Source organism: Leptodactylus fuscus, chromosome 1, assembly GCF_031893055.1.
Source record: "Leptodactylus fuscus isolate aLepFus1 chromosome 1, aLepFus1.hap2, whole genome shotgun sequence".
Classification (NCBI taxonomy): domain Eukaryota; kingdom Metazoa; phylum Chordata; class Amphibia; order Anura; family Leptodactylidae; genus Leptodactylus; species Leptodactylus fuscus.
The window spans coordinates 201604271-201630105 of NC_134265.1; the positions used below are offsets into that span (position 1 = coordinate 201604271).

At 44.1% G+C, this 25835-nt stretch overlaps 1 protein-coding gene across 1 annotated transcript; it reads right to left on the bottom strand.

The window, feature by feature from the left end:
- Positions 1-55: 55 nt before the first annotated feature.
- On the bottom strand, positions 56-16364 carry AMH (anti-Mullerian hormone). Its single transcript, XM_075264402.1, has 5 exons — positions 15947-16364; positions 15455-15624; positions 11103-11223; positions 9233-9377; positions 56-997 (listed from the first exon to the last, which is right to left on the bottom strand). Exons 1-5 carry the CDS (start codon positions 16362-16364, stop codon positions 115-117), a joined length of 1737 nt encoding a protein of 578 aa, XP_075120503.1. The 3' UTR covers positions 56-114.
- Between the last annotated feature and the right edge of the window lie 9471 nt (positions 16365-25835).

The window sequence follows — 25835 nt, forward strand, 5'->3', positions numbered from 1 at the left end:
TTAATATGTCAGAGCGCTTGTAGAAAGCTTTTTTTATGAAATGGTGAAATTAACATTTATATGTGCCATTATATTGAATACGTTGGTTTACATTGTAATGTCATTGTATTGTACCTATCTGCAACCACACTCTTTGGCAACCATGTTGGGGTACAGATGAAGTTTAATGCCATTCTCATTTGCCACCATCAGCCACTGTTCTTGGTATTCAACAGGTACACAGCAAGGTGGTCGACTAAGGCCAGATTGTCTTCTCTCCTGTAGCTGGATGAGTAGAATGACATGGGCCTGGTATTCGTTCTGAGTGGTCTGTGGGAAGCGGCAAGGCCCTACACAGTTGTTGATGTTTATTTCTTCTGGGAAATGGATGTCCTTATATTCTGGGTGTGGTTTTAAGTTGATGGTCAGCTCCTGTAGGCGACAGTGAGGTTTGAGGCCTGCTGCACGGTTCTGTCGTGATAATTTTTTGCGGTCTTGCCAGTAAGCACGAATTGTCTGTAAAGTTTTAAGGAGCATCAGCGAATACAGTTTCCTATGCTGTTTATTTCCCAATTGTGGTGACTTCTCCTCATTTGTAGATAAGTAACTGACATTGAGGTGAGTATGGCAAGAGTTAATGAGTTTTTGAAGGATTTGTATATTATCACCAGTTGAAAACCTATCTTTCATGTCTTCTAGCACCTCTTGTGTTTTTTTTGTGATTCTGTCAAGAAGTGTCCCATTCAGTGTTTCTTGTATTCTATGAGCCAAAAGAATTTTACTGCCAGGTAAAAACAGAAACACCAGGGGTTCTTGAGAGTCCACCAACCACTCTAATGCCTCGACCTCTGACACATTCAGCAGTTGGGGACGAAGTTCGCCAGCACTTTCATTGTTAGGATCAAAAGACACTTGGATGGTAGAAGATGGTTTTGTCTGGGAGGGCATCAGAAGTGTTGAGAAGTGAGATAGAGATTCTAGAAATTCATCCTTCTTGGAAGTAATCTGATTGTGGACACTATGGACGTAAGCACAGACCCAATATAATTTTTTGGCATAAGGTAAGCAAAATATTTTGCACATCAGAAAAAAAATTGTCCTTTTATTATTACACAAATGAAAATAACTGTCAGTGAAAAGCCCTGATTTCTATTTTTATGAAAACTCTGAAAATTTCTAAATTAAAACCTAATAAGCATTCTCATTGAAACTGGCCGTATACTGGATATTAGATTTTAGCTGAAGTGGCAGGTTTTCAACTGTCTACTGTGGGTCAGTTGTACGTAAACCTACAACAGTTTGCCCCATACAACAATCAGCTTATGTTCAGCAGAACCTAAAGCTATTCTGTTTTTTTTCTACTATCTATCTAGCATGATCTGCTGTGTATGGGCTAGACTGGACAGACGTGTGGGTGATTTTAGCATCGTTGGCAAGTGTTTGTACTACTAACACACCTACAAAGTGTCCATCATTTCCAGTTTTCAGCACTTCATTAGCATTGAACAACTTTCATCTGTTAATCTTCCAATTGTCTAGGATAAGTGAACACTCATTGGAAGGTTTCTGGTGGTTCATGTATTTAGGACAGCTAAATACATACAAATAACCAAGCAATGGCAGTCTAAAATCTACTATGTATGGCCAGGTTTAATGATACATGCTATAAACTCCTGTTACCCTGCTGTATAATTGTCTTAACACATGGCCTGTGGTTAACTAGTGGATCATGAACAAATTGTTGATTACGTAGATAAACAGTATTCTCTGTTGTCTGACTGTTTCTAAGGCACATGCCATTAGGCTATGTTTACACAGCAGACGTGTTTTCTTGTCCTTTTTTGGACAAAATAAATAATGTTTCCAGATAGGCTAGGTTCACATCAGTCACCGTAGATATCACCTAAAATCAGTGAAGAGAAAAGTCCTGCAAGGAGGACTGTTCTCTCTGCCAATTTCAGTATAAAATCAGCGGAAACACAACAAGACCCCATTATAGACTATTTTTTATCAGAGAGGTTTTCCGTCTTTTGGGTCCCCATGCAGACCTGAACAGCGGAGACTTGAATGCTAGTGTGAACCTAGCCCCTTCATTTCATGGTGGTTTTTTTTTTTTTTTTTTTTTTTGGGGGGGGGGGGGGGGGGTGGCTCCTTTTCAAGGGACAGCATTCTCAGCATAGATTCCATTAGTAGGATGAAACTCCAGAAAAAAAACTCCTTAAACCATGTGTCCAATAAAAAAAAAATGCTATAATTTAAAAAATGCTCAAAAACACTTGCAATACTGATTCTTATTTAGCAAAACAACAGGCCAACAATTAAATCTGTCGGAGGCCTAAGACTAAGAACCATGTAGCTGAAGCGCAGTAGAAAAACAAACACCACTGCTTACTAAATAAGCAAAATGAGTGTTTATGAAGCGTTTTTTAGCTGAAATTTGCTACAGGGGCCTTAGCCTAAGGGTGGTTTCATGCACAGGGGCAAATTTATTAAGACTGGCGTATCGTATTCCAGTCTTAATAAAGGCATAACTGGTGCAGGGAATGGGAAACTTGTGAAGATGCTGCAACCTCTTCATGAATCTGTAGGACATCCTTGCACCAGGAAGGAAATCTACACCAGTTAGGAACTAGCATAGAATTTCATTCTAAGAGTCAATCCACATAGAGTTTCTGTGCACGGAATCTGATGCCCAGAATCCGTGTGAGAAAAAAGCCTCCTATTGACTTCAATGGGTTCCGCGAGTGGAAAAAGGAACCCATTGAAGTCCATGGGAGGCTTTTTTCCCGGGCAGATTCTGACGTGAATTCCGCGTCAGATTCCACACACGGAAACTCTGTGTGAATGAACCCTTACTCACACCAGAAAACTGGCGTGAGATATAATGAATCTGTTGTGCCATGGCGAGGCACGGATTCAGGCATCTGGTGCACATTTCGTGCAAGAAAAGGCCAATATCATCTGTCTAAGCCAGAACACTGGCGTAGAAAGAATGATGAATTTTCCGATATTGTTTTTTTTTTTTTACAAAAATGCCACTGCAGTTTTTGACGCAGTTCTTTGAGCCATCCAGCTGACTAGCAATTTTCCTAGCTTGCCCTCAGCAGCCATCTTTAGGCTCCTAGTTCTCACTCCCTCAATAACCTTCTTCTTTGGCTGTAATATTGTAATCTCCTCCATATATCATCATTACACTCACACAGAGAAAGCTTCAGGATAACAATGAATTATTTTTGGAATTTGGTAAATAAATATATACAGTGCCTTGAATAAGTATTCATACCCCTTGAGCTATTTCACATTTTGTCACCTTACAACCACAGACTAAAATGTATTTTGAGTTTTTATGTGATAGTGTGAAGTATAAGGAAAATGCAAGGTTTTCAAATAAAATAATCTGAAAAGTGTGACGTGCAAAAGTATTCATCCTCCTGTGCTCTGATACTCCTAAAATAAAATCCGGTGCAATCAGTTGCCTTCAGAAGTCACTTATTTAGTTAATAGATTATCGGGATAACGTCTATCCTTAGGGAGAGACCACCTTCTCAGGTGTGTGGAGACTTATACAGCCATAGTTGCTCCACTGCAAGGGAACATGAGAAGAATATGCAAATCTGTCTCCCAAGATGTAAACAGGGAGACAGTGCCTCTGTTATGCTGCCCTCTATTGGGAAGCACCCTGAACATCATGCCCGACTTCCCAAAAGCCTTTGCTGCATAATGCGAGGTTATAGCCAAATCAATTTCTCAGCTACGGACGAGAATGACAAGATGAGCCGTCCGTAGCTGAGAAATTGATTTGGTTATAACCTTGCATTATGCAGCAAAGGCTTCTGGGAAGTCGGGCATGTTGTTCGGGGTGCTTGCTATAGAGGGCAGCATAACAGAGGCACTGTCTCCCTGTTTACATCTTGGGAGACAGATTTGCATATTCTTCCTTAGTTAATAGAGTCCAGTTGTGTGTAATGTAGTCTCAGTAGAAATACACCTGCTCTGTGAAGGCCTCAGTGGTTTGTTAGAGAACACTAGTCAACAAACAGCATCATGAAGACCAAGGAAGACCCTATACAGATCAGAGATAAAGACATGGAGAAGTTTAAAGCAGGGTTAGGCTATAACAACATATCCCAAGCTTTGAGCATCCCAAGGAGCACTATTCAATCCATCATCCAAAAATGATTAAAGTATTCTACAACTCAAAACATATCAAGACATGGCAACCACCTTAACTAACATATCAAACAATGTGAGCACTGGTCAGAGAAGAGACCCATGGTCACTCTGGAGGAGCTGCAGAAATCCACAGCTCAGGTGGGTGAATCTGTCCACATGCAACTATAAGTCGTGCACTCCACAAATCTGGCTCTTATGGAAAGTGGCAAGAAAAAAAACATTGTTGAAAGAAAGACAATAAAAGTGCAGTTTGCCACAAGCCATATAGGGCACACAGCAAACGTGGAAGAAGGTGCTCTGGTCAGATGAGAACAAAGCTGAGCTGTTTGGCCTAAATGCAAAGCGCTGTGTGTGGTGGAAACACACCATTGTGAAACATGGTGGTGGAAGCATCATGCTGTGGGGAACTTTTTCTTCAGCAGGGACAGGGAAGCTGGTCAGAGTTGATGGGAAGATAGATGGAGCTAAATCAAGCCAATCCTGGAAGAAGAGGCTGCAAAAGACTTGAGACTGGGAAGCAGATTCACCTTTCAGCAAGACAATGACCCTGAACATACAGCCAGAGCTACAGTGGAATGGTTTAGACCGAAGAATATTTATATGTTAGAATGGTCCAGTCAAAGTCCAGACCTAAATTCCATTGAGCATCTGTGGCAAGACATGGAAATTGCCATATACAGATTCTCTCCTTCCAATCCGGCTGAGCTTGATCTATTTTGTAAAGAAGAATGGACAAAAATCTCAATCTCTAGCTCTGCAAAGCTGATAGAGACTTATTCCAAAAGACTTGTAGCTGTAATTGCAGCGTAAGATGGCTCTACAAAGTATTGATATGGGGGGGGGCTGAATACTTTTGCACGTCACACTTTTCAGATCTTTATTTAAAAAACACTTTTGAAAACCATGTATCATTTTCCTTCCATTTCACAATTATCTGCTACTTTGTATTGGTCTATCACTTAAAGAGGACTTTTCACGTCCTCAGGCACATACGGTTTCATATACCGCTAGAAAGCCGACTGTGCTGAATTCAGCGCACTGTCGACTTTCCCATTATGTGCCCCAGGGCTGGAGATATCCAGTGCTGTTTTACGGCAACTACCTCAGTTCACTGTCAGAAGGGCATTCCTGACAGTCAAGCTGGGCTGTGAGGAACGCCCTCAGTACTGTCCATAGGTCAGTACTGTCAGAGGGGGCATTCTTTACCGCCCAGCCATGACGCTAATCTGTGAGGAATGCCCCCTCCTGACAGTATTCGTCCATAGATTAGTACTGGGGTGGCGTTCCTCACAGCTTAGCATCATGGCAGATAGAGCTATGGACTATACACTGTCAGGAACGCCCTTCTAACAGTGGGCAGACATTGGTAACAGCACCAATATCACTTGCCCCGGGGCAGATAACAGGAAAGTGCAATGTCAGCTTTCTAGCAGTATATAAAACCACATGTGCCTAAGGACATGAAAGGTCCTCTTTAAAATCTCAATAAAATACATATATAGGTTTGTGGTTGTAAGGAGACTGTCACGGAGCAAAGGTATACGTCTTCCTCCGGATGGTCTTTTGAATCAACACGGACGCAAGAGGTCGGGAGACAACAGCAATTTATTGTAATCCACAAAGTTAGTAGCCGGCGGCGGTCACATCAACCGTAATAACAATAAGTCCACAGAAGTCACAATCCAATGATAACTTTGGTTCCTTGGTCCTGTAACTATATCCTGGCTCTCTGCAGAGCTGTGCACAGGCCGGCTAACACATACTAACTCCAGCTACATCTATATACTAAACTGTTACTTCCTATATCTGTGGGTGGGAAGGGCTGAGTCACAGATCCTTCCCCCCTCACCTATACCAAGGAGAGCAGACTCCCTGTCTACTATGGACAATGCACCATCCAACATCTTCTTGGAGACACTGATCAGATTATCTCCACCCATTGTCCTCACTAGTTAGAGGTATTTGCATACAATGTGCTAACACACTAGACCCGAATCAGCCAACTACACACTGATGTTTACAACAGGTTAGAGAATACATTCCACATGAAATATATATTACACATTGCCTATTGCTGGACTCTAACCATCCCGTGACAACCCCTCCCCCTCTCAAAACATGTGCATGACACAATTGGCCTACACAGGTAAATTGGGGAATGCACATCAGTCTCTATAGCTCATATGTCCTCCTGCCGGGATAACCCATCTGCGTTCTGGTGTTGGTTCCCTCAGCGGTACTGAATGGTAAAGTTGTAGGTTTGAAGGGCTGGCATCTGGCAGAAAATCCGGTCGATCCATGTTGGCGTCTCTCTGAGCTTGGCTTCGGGTCACTGCTCCCACAAAGTGGCACTGTAGATTTCCAACATCGTTGCCTAACAGAACATCGGCCGGCAGCCCGCTCATCACACCAATTGTGCATCGTTTTGGTCCATAACCATAGTCGAGTTCCACGGTAGCTTTAGGAATACGTCTTTGAGTACCCCCTGCCAACTTGATAGAAATGCCAGGGCCCTCCTCTAGGGCCTCGGGTCGCACAACTCGGGGGTCCGCTACCGTTAGGAAAGCTCCCGAGTCCCGGAATCCAACAACTGTTCGGCCATCCAGTAGGACCTCCTGCAAGTGCTTCCTCTGAAGGTTTGCGGGATGTGTGGCGGAAGGCTGAATCCCATAGACCCCTGGAGGTGGAACAGATGGGTCATTCATGGAGTCATCTGGAAATGGGGCCAAACTTTCTGTCCTAGGGGTGGTTCCCAGGTAGTGAATAGGCCGGGATGCCACGGTGGCCCGTGCCCCCATGTTAGCAGGGCAACTAGCTTGCAAATGTCCAGGCCGCCCGCACCCAAAACATCTGCGCTCTAGCATTCTTCCAGTGGGTCGTTGTCTAGGGACAGGGTTGTTCATAGCTGGAGGCCGATGGGCTGGGGCAGGGGTAGAGGGGGAATTGTAATCCTGAGGCCGGACACGAAAGGTGGGTGGCTGGCTGAAGGGTGTCTGGCGGACTGTGGTAGTTTTCCGCTCCTCTGCAAACAACCTCTTCCACTGCGGCTTGATGGTCAGGCCCTCATCTGCAAGAGAAGCAGCTTGCTCCACTGTGGCTGGGTTCCGTTCCAGCACCCACTCACGGATCTCAGCGGGGCACTGGGAAAAGAACTGTTCCTTAAGTATGACTTGGAGGATCTTATCGACTGTGACAGCCTCCTCTCCTTCTAGCCAGCGCTTGCATGCTTGCTTCAACTTGTGGGCAAACATGTGGAAGGAGCTTCCCCCATTGTAAGACAAAGAGCGGAACTGAACTCGGTAGGTCTCTGGAGTGACTGCATAATACTTCTGCACCGCTCTTTTAATGGCCTCATAGTCCCGCTGATCACTAGGGTCCATGGCTCTGAGAGCTTCCGCAGCCCCATCTCGTAGGTGCCCCACCAGATACCGGACCCAATCCTTCTCTGGGACTTCCATCAGGTGGCACTGGTGTTCGAAGTCCTGAAAATATCCATCAACATCCCCAGCCGCTTCATCAAAGGTCTTGAAGTGTTTATGGGAGACATATGGTGGTTCTCTCACTGTTGGGCTGGGGGTCGGCGTTTGATTATAATTCCTCTTAGTTATCTCAGCCATTCGCCTTTCATGCGCCATTCTTTCCTTTTCATGCGCCATTCTCTGTTCCTCCTTCTCCGTTTCCTGAGCCCTCTGTAACGCTCTACTCCTTTGCTCTGCAGTTGCTTCTAGCCCCAGCACTGCCAATTCCTCCTCATACAAAACAACCCATCTGCTCTTTTGGGTCTGTACCTGCCACTCCCGTATCTCTCCAGTCTCCTGGGGGCAGCCCTCCTCATGGTCGCTTTGCAGGGTCATCTCCTCCAGTGCCTCGATCAGTTGCTCTTTCGTTCTTCCCTGGTAACTCAGGTTTAGTTCCTGGGCCCTTACTTGTAGACTTGCCATAGTCCAGTTCCTGTATTCTGAGGTTGTGGCTCCATTAATCGCTGAGCTGCTGTAGTCCATCTCGCTGTCCGCTGTTGATCCCACCGCTGCCAACCAGTTGTCACGGAGCAAAGGTATACGTCTTCCTCCGGATGGTCTTTTGAATCAACACGGACGCAAGAGGTCGGGAGACAACAGCAATTTATTGTAATCCACAAAGTTAGTAGCCGGCGGCGGTCACATCAACCGTAATAACAATAAGTCCACAGAAGTCACAATCCAATGATAACTTTGGTTCCTTGGTCCTGTAACTATATCCTGGCTCTCTGCAGAGCTGTGCACAGGCCGGCTAACACATACTAACTCCAGCTACATCTATATACTAAACTGTTACTTCCTATATCTGTGGGTGGGAAGGGCTGAGTCACAGATCCTTCCCCCCTCACCTATACCAAGGAGAGCAGACTCCCTGTCTACTATGGACAATGCACCATCCAACATCTTCTTGGAGACACTGATCAGATTATCTCCACCCATTGTCCTCACTAGTTAGAGGTATTTGCATACAATGTGCTAACACACTAGACCCGAATCAGCCAACTACACACTGATGTTTACAACAGGTTAGAGAATACATTCCACATGAAATATATATTACACATTGCCTATTGCCGGACTCTAACCATCCCGTGACAGAGACAAAATGTGAAAAAGTTCATGGGCTATGAATACTTTTGCAAGGCACTGTATAAACATAAATATTTTCACAACTACATCTCTTTCTCTCTCTACGTATATATGTACATATATAAACTGGCCGTCAAACATTATAATATACTCCACATTGGCCCCCGCACAGTATAATATGCTCATCAGTGGCCCCCATGCTCCAAAGTGGCCCCTGCACAGTATAATGCTCCACATTATAGTATAGTATAGAGTCCCCATGACATCAGTGGAAAGGCAAAAAGTGTAATATATTTAGGTCACATGACCTACATATATTACAGTAAATCAAAGAAAAATTTACAATAAATGTAATTTAGAAAATTGGAAGGGGGCATGGGGGCCTTATGTTGAAAATATCCTGGACAATTCTTTAAGTTTTATATTCTAACAATTTTGCAACAGAAGCAAACCTAAATGAGTATTGTGCTCACCTAGAGACCTTGAAGGTGTGATCAGACTTTATAATGGGGAGACTACTGCTTAAGATCATAAATATGACAGGTGTTATCTTGGTAAAGCACCTTTTATCCATTCCAAAGAGGTGCCACTCCGCTTCTGTGGTTGAAAGAGCAGATCCTAAGAATCAGTAAGAACAAACCAGAAATCAGCTTAGCATCGATGGTCTTTGATTCCAAAGTGATATTTTTCATTTTGTTAGATTACTCCTCCTCTGAATATACTGAATGAGGCTAAGGGTCCATTCACATGGAGGAAAATGGAGCTTTATTTGGCGCTTTAAATCAATGGGAGGCTTTTTTTCTAGCGTGGAAAATTCAGTGTGGAAAATTTCGCTAGCGGAAAAATCCGCTAGTGGAAAAAAAGCTAGCAGAACCCATTGAAATCAATGGGAGGCTTTTTTTTTCAGCGCTGAAATTCCACACCAAATTCCTCACCATTTTCCTCCGTGTGAATGGACCCTAAGCAACCATGTAGTGAGACACAGCCAAAAAGTGCTGCAGAAAAGACTGCAGCAGAAACGCATTGAGTTTTCCACTGCGGACTTTCTATCTGTATTATAACTATGCGGAAACCGCCAGTCCTAACTCCACATTTAGGCTAAAGCGCCACATGGCGTCCCGCAGCAAAAAAGCGCTATGGGAAAAATTGAGATGCTACCATTTTTTAAAAAAAGCAGTTTTTGAAATTGTAGCATTTCTGCTGCCTGGAAGTTGGTCAGGAAAAATCCGCTCAGTAAAATTCATGTGGTGTTTTTTGAGGCATTTTTTGAAGCGTTTTCCGCCTGAAAAAATCAATACAAGTCAATGGTAAGCGGAAAATTCACCCAGCGTTTTTTCAGGCAATTTTTGTCAATTCTCCCTCCAAAAACTCCTCAAAGGCTAGAGTTTTTTCTATCTCCCATTGACTTGCATTCATTTTTTTCAGGCAGAAAACGCCTGAAGAATAGACATGTCGCTTCTTTTTTCGCTAGCGGAAGATTCACTAGTGGAAAAAAATTTGAAGCAGATTACATACCGCCTCAAATTCCTGACCAAAAAACTGTGTGAACTCAGCCTTAAAGGCAATACTACAGATTATCTCTCCAATCTATAACTCTAGCTGTTTCAGAACTTCCATCACACCATAGTCTATCTATTTTTTTTATTTTATCATGTATACTGAAACCCTTTTAATAGACCAGATTGTCCAGTGATGAATTTTGATTTCCCTTGTAGTTTATAAATAGTATGGCCCACATTTACAATGACGGATGCACCTCTAAAGTGGGCAAAAATGGGCAACTTGACACATTCTTGGTGCACTGTGGCACATATCTGCCTCTGCGCCCATCTTGCTGCTTTTACAGACAGTGGGCCAGGGCGGGCACGCCCATGTCTGCCAGATTTACTATAATTCACGCCAGAAAATCATTGAGTTGTACCATAAATCTACGCCTGTCACCGACTGACATAGAATCAGCGCTACAATTACTAAGAGGCTGGAGCAAATTTTCTAGAAGACCATCTTTCATAGCAGTTGTCAGTCTAAAAGTTTACACTGTATTCGTAAGTGCTGTACAGAAATTTAAAACTATATATACAATTTGTATAGAAAAATAACTTTAAAAATATTCCAATGTGTATGAGGCAGTGATACCCAACAGGGGTGCCATGACACTCAAGGATGCCTTGAAAACCCACCACATGACTGCATGCTTTCATGCAACAGCATCCTTAGGATATATTTTGTCTTATTTTTTCTAAGGAGCTGTGAATCTAAAAAAAGGTTGGAAAACACCACTAAGGAGACTATACACTATAATGAATAGCACAAACCATGGGCATTCATGACCTTATTTCTTACCATCTGAATATTTTTTTACTTGGAAGGATGTGTTGAGTCTTAGATCCTCTGATTCAATGCTCATATCCTTTTCACTGAGCCTGACAATAAGATAACGTGTTTCTGATGACATGCAAACAACCTAGCAAAAAAAAAAAATCGGAACACAATTTTCCAGCCATAAATAACTAAGAAATAGTGCCCAGATGACAAATACATAGTTTCTGCTTAATTGCATATACAGTCCTATGAAAAAGTTTGGGCACCCCTATTAATCTTAATCATTTTTTAGTTCTAAATATTTTGGTGTTTGCAGCAGCCATTTCAGTTTGATATATCTAATAACTGATGGACACAGTAATATTTCAGGATTGAAATGAGGTTTATTGTACTAACAGAAAATGTGCAATATGCATTAAACCAAAATTTGACCGGTGCAAAAGTATGGGCACCTCAACAGAAAAGTGACATTAATATTTAGTAGATCCTCCTTTTGCAAAGATAACAGCCTCTAGTCGCTTCCTGTAGCTTTTAATCAGTTCCTGGATCCTGGATAAAGGTATTTTGGACAAACAATTCAAGTTCAGTTAAGTTAGATGGTCGCCGAGCATGGACAGCCCGCTTCCAATCATCCCACAGATGTTCAATGATATTCAGGTCTGGGTACTGGGATGGCCATTCCAGAACATTGTAATTGTTCCTCTGCATGAATACCTGAGGATTTGGAGCGGTGTTTTGGATCATTGTCTTGCTGAAATATCCATCCCCGGCGTAACTTCAACTTCGTCACTGATTCTTGAACATTATTCTCAAGAATCTGCTGATACTGAGTGGAATCCATGCGACCCTCAACTTTAACAAGATTCCCGGTGCCGGCATTGGCCACACAGCCCCAAAGCATGATGGAACCTCCACCAAATTTTACAGTGGGTAGCAAGTGTTTTTCTTGGAATGCTGTTTCTTTTTGGACGCCATGCATAACGCCTTTTTTTATAACCAAACAACTCAATCTTTGTTTCCAAAATGAAGTTGGCTTGTCCAAATGTGCTTTTGCATACCTCAGGCAACTCTATTTGTGGCGTACGTGCAGAAACGGCTTCTTTCTCATCACTTTCCCATACAGCTTCTCCTTGTGCAAAGTGCGCTGTATTGTTGACCGATGCACAGTGACACCATCTGCAGCAAGATGATGCTGCAGCTCTTTGGAGGTGGTCTGTGGATTGTCCTTGACTCTTCTCACCATTCTTCTTCTCTGCCTTTCTGATATTTTTCTTGGCCTGCCACTTCTGGGCTTAACAAGAACTGTCCCTGTGGTCTTCCATTTCCTTACTATGTTCCTCACAGTGGAAACTGACAGGTTAAATCTCTGAGACAACGTTTTGTCTCCTTCCCCTGAACAACTATGTTGAACAATCTTTGTTTTCAGATCATTTGAGAGCGGGCTGTCCATGTTCGGCGACCATCAAACTTAACTGAACTTGAATTGTTTTGTAGAAAGAAATGGTCCAAAATCCCTTCATCCAGGATCCAGGAACTGATTAAAAGCTACAGGAAGCGACTAGAGGCTGTTATCTTTGCAAAAGGAGGATCTACTAAATATTAATGTCACTTTTCTGTTGAGGTGCCCATACTTTTGCACCGGTCAAATTTTGGTTTAATGCATATTGCGCATTTTCTGTTAGTACAATAAACCTCATTTCAATCCTGAAATATTACTGTGTCCATCAGTTATTAGATATATCAAACTGAAATGGCTGTTGCAAACACCAAAATATTTAGAACTAAAAATGATTAAGATTAATAGGGGTGCCCAAACTTTTTCATAGGACTGTATTTCCTTACTACATATGTTTTACATACAGTATGTTTATAAGATTGTATATATTGTAGAAGTTCTCAACCCATGTGTTAATAAAACAGTCGGCTTCAAGCACATTTGAAGTCCTAACTCCACATTTAGGCTAAGGCGCCACATGGCGTCCCACAGCAAAAAAGCGCTACGGGAAAAACCACGGTGGCAAATGCATTACCGTTCTTCCCACAGCACTTTTGACAGAAAAAGTGTAACTGTAAAAGGCCGTGTGGAGCCCCGACCTCAAAATTAGAACTGAATCTCTAAACTTGAGAGAAAATGTGATTTTTTTTTTTTCTTACTTTCAAACAAATTACAGGAGGGTGCACTGACATCAAATTCACTTTGAGAAGAACACTTTACACCACTGCTCATACCATGTCACAAACACCATGATATTTTGTGTGCGCAATGCTGTGGTCCTGATATGGATCAGAGCACATGACCCTTCATCAGGATACCAGAATAGATTGATGTCTTCTACACTGTTTACAAGAGTCCATAAACATTGAGGACCTTTTATTGTTTCTTCTGAATTATCTAATGGGCCCTCTAGTAAGTCTTTCACCAAACTGATTTCCCACAGATCATAGTTGCAACTTGTCTGCACAGAATGCCTTGTCTTACACACATGGGTTGTAGCCACTAGTACTAGTGTGAAAGTGTGGTAAAAAAAGAAAAAGATAAAACCTAACTTTTATTAATGTTTAGTCAGCTAGAAAATCCCAAAATGTCTACTACATCTACAAGGACAATAAGGCCACAAAGTCCCCCTGTATTTTCCAATATATAGTCCCCAATGGATGATGTACAGCCCACCACCTACTATCTATCACCTAGCCGATCCACTAATGGCCCCCTATGATCGCAGACTCTAATACATTAGTCACAGGCAAGTTCCTACCACTAAACGGAGCCACCAGTTCTATACATATAGATATAAGCAGTAAAGGGCCACCACAACTCTAGGTGTATAGACAGATATCTTGTGAGGACAAATACAATATTGCACACCTACCCCAACACATACTATATTGAACATGGGAGTACAGGGAGGACTGGCTTGTCCTAAAAACAAATTAAAGACAGTGGGAGATGGAAGTCAACTCCCTCCTATTCATAATACAGCTACACAAGGCAGTTACAGCTGATATCAGCCAGCTAGTATACAAAGAAGGACAATCAAAGTTAGGGAGATATCTAGAGGTACATCTACTCCCTAGTCAGGCACTAAGTTCTTAGTCTGTAAGTAGGTCCAAACACAGCCCCCCAGCTGCCTGTTTCCTCGGTTGTAATAGTGACCGGCGCTCTGACATATGGACCCCACACAGCCTAGTAAGACTAATATAGAACTAAACAGATGACTGGAGGACATAGTTCTGCTTGTTCCTTTGCTCAACACATTTCCCCTTTTTCAGGTTCATCAGCAGCACTTCTATAGTCAAAAACTACCTCATCGGCAACAACATTCTAGCCTGATACTGCCCTAATCCAATAGAACCTAGTGCGGTTAAAACCACTATTCCCGGACCAAGGAACTCACCAGACAGGTCAGAGATAAATTTGTGGAGAAGTTTAAAACAGGGTTAAGCTATAAAAACATATCACAAGGTTTGAGCATCCCAAGGAGCACTGTCCAATCCAGCATCCCAAAATGGATTAAGTATTCTACAACTGCAAAACCTAACAAGACTTGGCCGTCCACCTAAACTAACAGATCAAGCAAGGAGAGCCCTGGTCAGAGAAGGAGCCAAGAGGCCCATGGTCACTTGGCTGATGGAAGTTGACTTCCATCTGCTTCTGTCTTTGATTTGTTTTAGGAAAAGCTTATCATCCCTGTATTCCCAGGTTCAATATAGTTTGTGTTGGGGTGGGTGTGCAATATTGCATTTGTCCTGACAAGATATCTATCTATAGTTAGGGACTATCTATTGTAAAATACAGGGGAACTCTGTGGTCTGATTGTCCTTGTAGTTGGAGTAGACGTCTTGGGATTTTTTAGCTGACTTAACATTAATAAGAGTTAAGTTTTATCTTTTTTTTTTTTTTTTTTTTTTTTTTTTTACCATTCATTATCTGTGAAGTGGTTCTGTACTTGGATGGTTAGATACCACTGTGATAGTACTATGAAAGTATGTAGTAAGCAGCGGTACAGTAGAATGGGAGGCAGAGTAAGGGGCACAATACAGTGGAATTAAAGACTACAGTTAAATAAAAAGCAGAATATAGCCAAAAATAAAAAATCAAGAGGGAGAATACAAGTGGAAAGCAAAATAGATGCAGATGAGAATCAGAATAGAGGAAAAATTCATCTGAATATTAGTATAGAATGCAGGTGAAAATAAGAATACAGGTGAAATTCAGAATAGATGCAGAATACGGGTGTTGCTTTTGCTTGTACAAGAACTATTATTTTTGTTTACAAACTATAATCTCAGAAAGTTTGGGAAAACCTGCTGCACATAACACAGTCACAATCTAACTAGTACTCATAGTACTCCAGTTTTGTTAACTAATTTACCTGTCTTTCTTGAACAGCTTCACCGGATATCATGACCTTTGAGTCCATTGTGAGGTTGTGTGTATCAGGATAAAAAACAGCTATTAGTAAATGCAAGTGCTGAAGAAGGGGGGTAATATGTTGCCTCAGTGTTCCTTGAAATTGGAAGCTTGTCCCAGTCTCCCACTCTACTGGAGCTCAAACGAAAAAGAATATATATATTACTATGAATGACATGATGATAAAGACGGCACGTGTGTTTGGTGCAAACCATAGGGAATAGCCAGAATAAAAACAACCAAACAAACATGCAATGAAAGAAAAAACTGACACATTTCACAGAAACCTTTCTAGGGATTATGCTTAACCCTTAAATATTATCATGGTGTCTATCATACACCACTACCATACACATATCATTATGATAGACACCATGATAGTACTTAAGGGTTAAACTCAATGAGTTCTATCAACATGTCAAAATGAGCTCATCATTTCTCAAATCTGACTCACCATTGTGAAGATGCAGGGTGACAAGCTGTTTCCCTTCAGGTTCTGTAAGGAATTTAGCAAGTTCTTTCATGGCTCCCTTGTTAGTAACCTGTGACTCTTCTGGGCACATCCCAAATAATGCAAGATCTTCCCATGACTTCTGTTTGATATTGTCCAGAAAACTAGTCTCATACTCTCTTAGAAACCCATGGGTCTCTAAGTTGCCCCATGTAGTACCCACGTTTCCTCCACATCCTGATCCTTGAAAATCCAATGGTGCATCTTTTACGTGATCACCTTGCGACATGTCTTCCGTCAAGACTAGACGTCTCTCCTCATCTATGTGTGTTAGTTCTTTTTTCTTCTCTTGAACATTGCTAGCCAGTGTCTGGCAAAGAAAATGAAACGAAAAACACAAACACATTTGAAAAATCCCCATCATTGTAAATTCTTCAGGCTGGAAGGTTCGGAGCGGCAACACTATTTAAAGCCTGTTTCTTTAAGTATGTCCTGTGTCAAAGGCATCTTTCAAAGACACCAGCTTCTGCAGCTTGGTTCCTAATGTCACACCCCTGATGCTTTTGTTCAGAAAGAGTATGCTGGCAAGAAGTATACAAGGGAGGCAAGTTGACTTGTTTTGGACAAAGCTTAAACCTTGAACAACCTGTGGGATGTATATTCCCAAACGGACTTCTCCCATGTGTGTATTTTTTTTAATACAGATGGGATGGAATCCCTAGCAAAGTATTTTTAGACTGCGGCTTCTGTGAAAGAATCTCCTGTACCTTGTCCTTGAACACTGTCAGGATAACAATACCTCTATTGAAGACGCTTCATCTCTTAATGTGCTATCTTCATGTCTGAATACCAAAAAGGGTTCAAGTAGGGAATATATGGTTATTTCAGAAAGGGTAATATGTGAGAACCATCTGTCTACTCTTAATTGTATCCTATGATATATCAGTTCTATCCTGATATGTCTGTTCTCAAGACAAATCTTTAGAATTTAAAGAAGTATTCCCACAAACATAAACAGATTTAAAATTGTAGACAAAAATTTTAATCCCTTCCCGACTTGACTTTTTGGATTTTAATTTTTGACTTCCCACCTTCCAAATCCCATAGCTTTTTAATTTTCCGTTCACAGAGCCATATAAGGGTTTGATGTTTGCGGGACAAATTGTTGTTCATTATGATACCATTTATTATTCCATACAATGTACTGGGAAGCAGGAAAAAAAAAACATAATGTGGTTGAATTGGAGAAAATTTGTGTGACCAAACACTGGTACTAATACAGAGTACAACTTGCCCTGCAAATAAAGAGCCCTTGCATTTCTCTGTCAACAGAATAGTAAAAAAAGGTATAGGCATCAAAATACTGAGACCCCAGAAAAATTGTTCATTTTCAAAAAGTTGCCATGTTACCGTATTTTCCGGACTATAAGGCGCACATAAAAACCTACGATTTCCTCAGAAATCGTAAGTGCGGCTTATAGTCCGGTGCGCCTTATATATGGATGGAAGCGGCGGCAAAGTCTGCGTGCCGCTTCCATACATACATAAAAGGCACCGTAAGGGGGCATTCACACTACGGAACGCCGGCGTGTATCACAGCCGTACACGCCGGCGTTACAGCAGGGCTGCCGGACACTTCCCATTCATTTCTATGGGAGCCGGCATGCGAGCGCTCCCCATAGAAATGAATGGACAGACACTTCCCATTCATTTCTATGGGAGCCGGCATGCGAGCGCTCCCCATAGAAATGAATGGACAGACACTTCCCATTCATTTCTATGGGAGCCGGCATGCGAGCGCTCCCCATAGAAATGAATGGAAAAAAGCAGTCCATTCATTTCTATGGGGAGCGCTCGCATGCCGGCTCCCATAGAAATTAATGGGAAGTGTCCGGCAGCCCTGCTGTCACGCCGGCCTGAAACAGAACGTGAAACTTACCGAGCGGTGCAGGGCGGGCGGGCGGGCATTCAGGCCTCCTCTTCCTCCGATGTCCTGACCACTTCCTCCGGCGCTCGCGAACTAATGGCCTGGGCGCATGCGCAATATCATAATGCTTCTACTACTGCGCATGCGCCCAGGCCATTATCAGCGAGTGGCGGAGGAGGAGGACGGAACATCGGAGGAAGAGGAGGCCTGAATGCCCGCCCACCCTGCACCGCTCGGTAAGTTTCACATTCTGTTTCAGGCTTTTATTTTAAAACGGGGGGGGGGGGGGGGGTAATTTAATCTAACTTTTACGGTTGGGCTCTATCAGCATGATTTTGCTGATAGAGCCCCTCCTCGCCTGCCGAGCGCTTCCAATAGAAGCGGCTGGCACGCGGGGGGTTAAGCGGCCGCTGGCAAAGTCTGCCTGCCGCCGCTTTCAACAACATATAATGCGCACCAGACTGCGGCTTATGTTGTGTTGAGGCCTTGAAGGATGACATTGAAATATTCGCCATGGTTAGGGAGCATGGAGATGTAGGAGAGGGAAGATCAGGTAAAGCGGAGAATCAGAAAAAGAGTCAGAGAGGGTTGGAGAGAGAGACAGGAAGGGAACAAGAGGAAGAGATAGAGAAAATGGAAATATAGTTACCTTCTGAGGGGGGCTACAAAGGGTGAGCACAAGTGTCAGGGTGGAGTGACTAATCTACGAGCAAACTGTAGGGTCGTGGATTGCACAGGTGGAGCCACAAGGGAGTGAAAGAGAAATATACCAACAAGAAGGTACAACTAGCTACTGTCCTAGCCCATTATGGAGGAAAAATATAAGATAGTCCCTATGGGCAGTAGTGTGAAAAAGTGAGAAAAAAGGAGTCCACTAGGTGTATATCACCTAGTAAGCAGTGTCTCACTCAACATGGTCGTGATCAGGAACCTCTCGTCTGTGATGGGAACACTGTGGAAGAGGAGAGTGGAGATTGCGGTCAGCAACCCAGTCAATGGAGGCAGGTCAAGCTTCAGGCAGTGTAGAGTCACCCAAGAGCATCTCCCAGTCTTAGAGCTAGAGTGGGGGTAGGTACTGCACAAACGCCAGGAGATCCTCTGGCAAGGAAAGAACCAACATCCAGTCCTTAAGTCTCTTTTGGATGGTAAACAAGTAGATTGTAAGCTCTTGCGAGCAGGGCCCTCAGTCCCATTGTGTGAATTGACTATTTCTTTGTAATGTATCTTTTGTCTGTACTCTACAATTTGTAAAGTGCTGTGGAATATGTTGTTGCTATATAAATACAATGTAGTATCCTATTAATATTATAAAGGTGAAAGTTTGTGGGTTTGTGTGCTTGGATGTTTGTTCCTCAATCACAGCCAAACGGCTGAATGGATTGTGGTGAAATTTCACACACACCTACATATTTCCCACGAAAGTGCAATAGGCTACTTTAAATGTGGGTCACTCACCCCAAATTGCCACCGTCACCCTCCAAAGACATCTCCCGGCTCGGCTGTAGAAGCTGGCATTCTGCCAGCGCTGGTCTGTGCACGCGCCTCCTATTGGTGCATGGCAGGCTGTGGGCGGGCTATAGAGCCAGGGCTGCGGCACCATAGGTTGGGGGCTGAATGTGGGTGTGCCGATTCACCAGGGACACAGTGAGGAAGATGGCGGCAGCCCACATAGTCCCAGAGCCGCCTGCACACATTGCAGAGGATAGGGAGGAGGCTGCTGTACCCGAGTCAACACATACAGGTCAGTGCAGGGGGGGGGGAGGGGGGTGTCCCGGGGGGAGGGGGTGTCCCCAGGTCACCAGCTTCAGTTCCTCCCCTACATCGACCCCGTGTAGTACGACTCAACATGGCCTCACTCCTCCGTTGCTGTATGAAGCAAGAGGTCCGGCATCTGGTTTCTATGACGCCGGAGCTCGCTCTGCTACATACACGACACAAGCAGCAGCACGAGAACCGTCTGCACTCAGCGAGCAGACACAGCAACGGAGGACACAGGCCAAGGTGAGTCGTACTACACGGGGGGCCGATGTAGGGAAAGGGGGGGCATGAAGCTGGGGCCACAGATGGGGGGACATGAGACTGGGGGGCAGAGATGGTGGGGGGAAGAAACTAGGGGGGCAGATATGGGGGACATGAGACTGAGGGGCAGAGATGGGGGGACAAGAAACTCGCCGCGTCTCTCTCTCTGTGTAAAAACCCGCGCGGACGGTTCACGTGTGAACTGACCCTTAATGGGTGTGGTAGCAGGGTGGCCAACCAGGTCATTAAAGATCTCAGTGAGAGTAGGAATGATATCGGAGTAGCTTCAGGCAAACCAAGGATCCTATGTTGCACCAGTTGCAATTTTCAATGCCATTAATGTGGGACATCAATCTGCGATACTGTGTGGCGGTAGAGGCAGAGGACTTCTGGAGGGAATAAATAGAGGCTGAGACTGAGGACTTGAACTCCTTCAAGTTGTCCACATGCTGCTGCAGGTGCGATATTTCAGACTTTACCACCTTAAGATCCTTGTGCAAGGCCCGTTTCAAGTCAGTACCAAGACTGTCCATGTCCCTCTTGCTAGGAAGGAAGGCTGGCAAAGCTTGTAGTTCAGGATACCCTTTGAATGTTTGTGCAGTTGAGTCTGGTGTAGGTAGGTGATTTGTCAGACTAGGGTCCATGGCAGAGCGGTAGTAGTGGGGCGGCAGGTGGCAGGAGTAGCAATGTCCTCATCAGAGGAGAGATCAGAGTCCTCAGGTCTGGGTTTCAGCTCAGTACAGCACCTCTGGATGACTGGGGAGGGATTTCTTTTGACTGTTCCCAGCGTTGGGGCATCCTGAGGGTCCAGAATTCTGAGGAGTGACAGGTAGTGCTATGGACAGTGTGGAGCAAGCGTGGGATCCTGTCTACAGACTACTACAAGTCCCTCTATTACTTAAAGGGGCTCTATCACTGGGAAAAGTCATTTTTATCTAAACACATGCTTGCATAGGCTTTAGAAATGCTACTTCACATCTAACTTTTAGTATGTAAATTGCCTCGGTGGTTTCTGAATAAGTCCGTTTTTATTAATATGCTAATGAGCTTTCAGCCAGCACAGGAAGTTCCCAGCAGCACTCGTCTCTTCTATTATCTCCTATGTGTGTGAGGTAAACAGGAAGCTGAGTCATCATCATCATCATCAGCCTCCCGTAGGAAACAACAGGAGAGGAGTGCACAATGTATCGTGCAACAGTCTAATTAGCATATGAATAAAAACTGACTTATTCAGAAACCACTGAGGCAATTTACATACTAAAGGTAGGTGTGGAATAGACTTTCTAAAGGCTACGCAAGGATGTGATTAGTTAAAAATGACTTTTCCCAGTGATAGAGCCCCTTTAACCCCACCCCACACATCCTCGCAGAGTTCTCACCCCCCATTAGCCTCTTCCCTAAAATCACTTGCTCTGCCTTGCCCTTCCTTTCCACGGATGATGCAATTCAACTGGAGACTTCGTTCTCATCTGCAGAACTGGAATTGACCATTTCTGACCTCCCGTGCGATAAAATTCCTGGACCAAAAGGCTGCACGGCCCATTTCTGTAAAAATTTCCTCACTGAACTATTCCCCCACTTACTGAAGGCCTTCAAATTGGTTTCTCGCGATACGCTCTTCCCCTCCTCCTTCCTACATTCCCATGTCACTGTCATGCCCAAGGAGAACAAGGTCGCCATATGCCTGCACTCATCCACCCTGACCAGGTGGGTTTCATACCACATAGGGAGGCCTGGGACAATACTCTGAAGGCCTTCTCCACCATCCACTGTGTGCAACACTTCCATATTCCTTATAACAAACAACACTTAGCATAAAACATAACTTTTAATGTCAAATATGGTCAGCTAAAATCTTTCAACGGTATAGCTAGGGCTAAAATTAGAATACATAACTCAATAAGAAAAGTAGGGAACACTATAGAGATATAGCTTTTTTGCAATGTTCCTAGATACTGCAGGGTAGTTCAGTTTAGGGGAGTGATAATCACAACTTAACAGGTGACGGTTAGCACTAAATAGGTGCCTAGATGATGATAATCTCACTGATACTGTAGCTGATAACAATGTTGTATAGAGTAAATACCTTCTTCCCCCCTACTGTTTTGATGCTGTTCACACTGCCCTAAAGCGTCCACTCAATAGCAAAGTTAACCTGACACCTAAACATATAACTAGTGTCCCTGTCCATTTGATAAATATGCCATTCTATAGGGTTCACACTAGATATGCTGTAAACAATTAATCTCTCTACGCGTTTCAATTACATATTCTCATCAGGAGAGGATAAGGAAAAATAATAAAGAAGATGTTGCGGTAAAAACCGCATTTCCCGGTTCCCCAATGGTGGGAGCCAGTACTCAGTGTCCCGGGGAACCGGGAAATGCGGTTTTTACCGCAACATCTTCTTTATTATTTTTCCTTATCCTCTCCTGATGAGAATATGTAATCGAAACGCGTAGAGAGATTAATTGTTTACAGCATATCTAGTGTGAACCCTATAGAATGGCATATTTATCAAATGGACAGGGACACTAGTTATATGTTTAGGTGTCAGGTTAACTTTGCTATTGAGTGGACGCTTTAGGGCAGTGTGAACAGCATCAAAACAGTAGGGGGGAAGAAGGTATTTACTCTATACAACATTGTTATCAGCTACAGTATCAGTGAGATTATCATCATCTAGGCACCTATTTAGTGCTAACCGTCACCTGTTAAATTGTGATTATCACTCCCCTAAGCTGAACTACCCTGCAGTATCTAGGAACATTGCAAAAAAAACTATATCTCTATAGTGTTCCCTACTTTTCTTATTGAGTTATGTATTCTAATTTTAGCCCTAGCTATACCGTTGAAAGATTTTAGCTGACCATATTTGACATTAAAAGTTATGTTTTATGCTAAGTGTTGTTTGTTATAAGAGAAAGTGTAGCAGTCAGTGCCCATTGAGATTGAGGACTTCCATATTCCTATGATGCTACTCTCTCTGGCTGTGGAGAAGGCCTAAGACAGAGTGGACTAGGGCTTTTTTTTTTTTTTTTTTTTTAAATGTAGATTGTGAGTCCCATATAGGGATCACAATGTACAATTTTTTTTTTTTTTTCCATTTAAGTACCGGTATTTCTTTTGTATTATGGGAGGAAATCCACGCAAACACGGGGAGAACATACAAACTCCTTGCAGATGTTGCTGCTGGCGGGGTGGACTAGGGCTTTCTTAGAACTTTCGTCAGATTGGTCTAGGCCCATTATACTCTCCCACATACAGGCACTGCTTGATACTGCTCTGCACGCACAAATCCTGGTACCTGTAGGTCCTGGGCATGGAGAGAGCAAGCAATGGCCTCCCTGATCCATCTTGACAAGGTGGCTTTGGATGCTTTAGCGCCTCTGTTATGGCCATGGACATTAACCAGCAGGTTTTCTGATTTTCGGAGGGAGGCTGTACGCTCCAGGTAGATACGTAGTGTTCTGACCAAATCCAACTTGTGCATCCTCTCCTCTGCCTCTGAAGTGGAAGAGGGAAAAAAGGCCAGAAGAGAAATTACTTGATTTATGTTAGAGGAGGTCGGAACCTTTGGCAAAAAAGTCGGGACGAACCTCTCTGGGAAAAAAAGAGATGAACGGTTCAGAGGCTGCCAAGGCCTGTAATTTGTCAATCCTTCTAGCGGAGGTTATTGCCAGCAAAAAGGTCACCTTATAGGAAAGGTATTTCCAGTCTACTTCCGACAAGGGTTCAAAGGGGGGATCACAAAGCTCCTGTAGAACGGCAGCCAGGTCCCAAGTGGCAGCCGGGGGATGAACCTGGGGGCGGAACCTCGAAGCCCCTCTGAGGAATTGCTTTATTAGAGGATCTTGAGATAACCTGGTCCCCAGAAGAGCGGAAAGGGCTGAAACCTGAACCTTCAGAGTGGCCAGGGTTAACCCTTTATCCAGGCCACCCTGTAAAAACTCTCGACAGACTCGATAGCAGAATTGCTGAGCTGCTTCTCCATGCACCAATCTTGAAATATCCGAGAGATTCGTTGATAACTCCGGTTAGTAGAATCCACTCTTGAGTGGGCCAAAGTTCTTAGAACGCCCTGGGACAATCCTCTACCTCTGCATACGGCACGGTCAACCTCCAGGCAGTGAGGTTGAACCTGTCCAGGCCCTGGCAGAGCTGTTTGTTTAGAGTTACCAGGTTTTGGACTTGTGGAAGCCTCCAGTAGGTCCATCGACTTATTAGAATGAGGTGGGTAAACCATGCCCTATTTGGCCAGAATGGCATGCTCACTATAGCCGAAGTCTGATCCTGCCTGAGTTTCGGCAATACCTTGGGAATCATGGGGATCGGAGGAAAGACATATGTCAGTTTGAACCTCCAAGGTATTGACAGGGCATCCACCGCCAAAGGATTGTCCTCGCGGTAGAGGGAACAATATTTCTCCACTTTGGCGTTGTATTGGGTGGCCATCAGATCCACCTCGGGGAGACCCCACATCTTGGTGAGATGGTGAAAGATGTCCGGATCCAGGGACCATTCGCCTGATGTCACTAGGACTCTGCTGAGCTGATCCGCAAGGATATTCAGTTGACCTCGAATGTGAACCGCTAACAGCTGGGACAGGTTCTTCTCGGACAAGGAAAAGATCAGGTCCGTTACCTGCAGGAGAGGGGGGAATCTGGTTCCCCCCCTGTTTGTTTATGTACCGTACTGCTTTAAGGTTGTCCGTCCTCACTCTTACAGCTCTCCCCTGTAGGTGGGGTGCAAACGCCAAAAGTGCACGGTGACCTGCAGTAAGCTCGCGCCAATTGGATGATTGCGTGCTCTCCAGCTGGTTCCAGGTACCTCATACTGGGGTTTCCCCTAGATGCGCTCCCCATCCTGTGAGGGAGGCATCTGTGGTCAACAGGATCCAGGAGGTCTGGACCGTGGACTTCCCGTCTTGGAGATGAGACCATCAAACCAGTGATCGACGGGTTCTGATGGATAACTGGATAGGCTTCTGTAGTCCTGAAGGACTGTGGTTCCAGACTCTCAGGATCTCGCATTGTAATGGGCGCATGTGCCACAGGGCCCACGGAACTGCCTCGATGGCTGCGGACATGAGACCTAAGACCTTCATGGCCGTCCTGATGGTAACCTTCCGGGTAATGGACAGGTGATGAGCCGCTCGACCAATCTTCTCCTTCCGAGGAGGAGGCAGGGATATCATCATACTGAGAGAATCCAGGATAAAACCCCAGAAATTGAATCCGGGTAGATGGAACCACTACTGACTTTTGCCAGTTTATTAGCCAGCCCAGCTCATTTAGAAAAGCCACTGTGGTTTCCAACTGTGTGGCGAGAACCTCCTTTGACCGGGCTTTTAGGAGCCAGTTGTCTAGATACAGGACTATGAAGATCCCTTGGAGGCGCAGGGCGGCTGCGACCGGAGCCACTACCTTTGTGAAGGTGTGTGTGTGTGTGGGGGGAGCAGAGGATATGCTGAATGGGAGAGCCGTAAACTGGAAATGAAGCAATCTTCCGTTTAGGTAAACAGCAATTTTTGGAAACATCCTTTGAGGAGGATAGATGGGTACGTGGAGATATGTGTCCCTTAGGTTTAGGGTGACAAAATAATCTCCGGGTTGCAGGAAGGGAAGCACTGACCTGATGGTTTCCATAAGGTACTGTACCCTGCGAATAAATCGATTCAGATACCGGAGATCGATATTTATACGCCATCCTCCTGATGACTTTGGTAGAGAATACATGCCTTGACCTTGTTCTGCGAAGGGAACAGGCTCCAATGCATCATACCGTTTTGCATGACAAATTCTTCACTGCAAGATCCACTTTTGGGGGAAGTCCCCACAGATTCAGTTGGTATGGTACAATTGGAGACTCTAGTGGCTAAGTGGGCCCTTCTGGGCTATTTCCACTCATGCTCCATGGCCGTAGTCAGAGCTTGGAAGGTCCTTT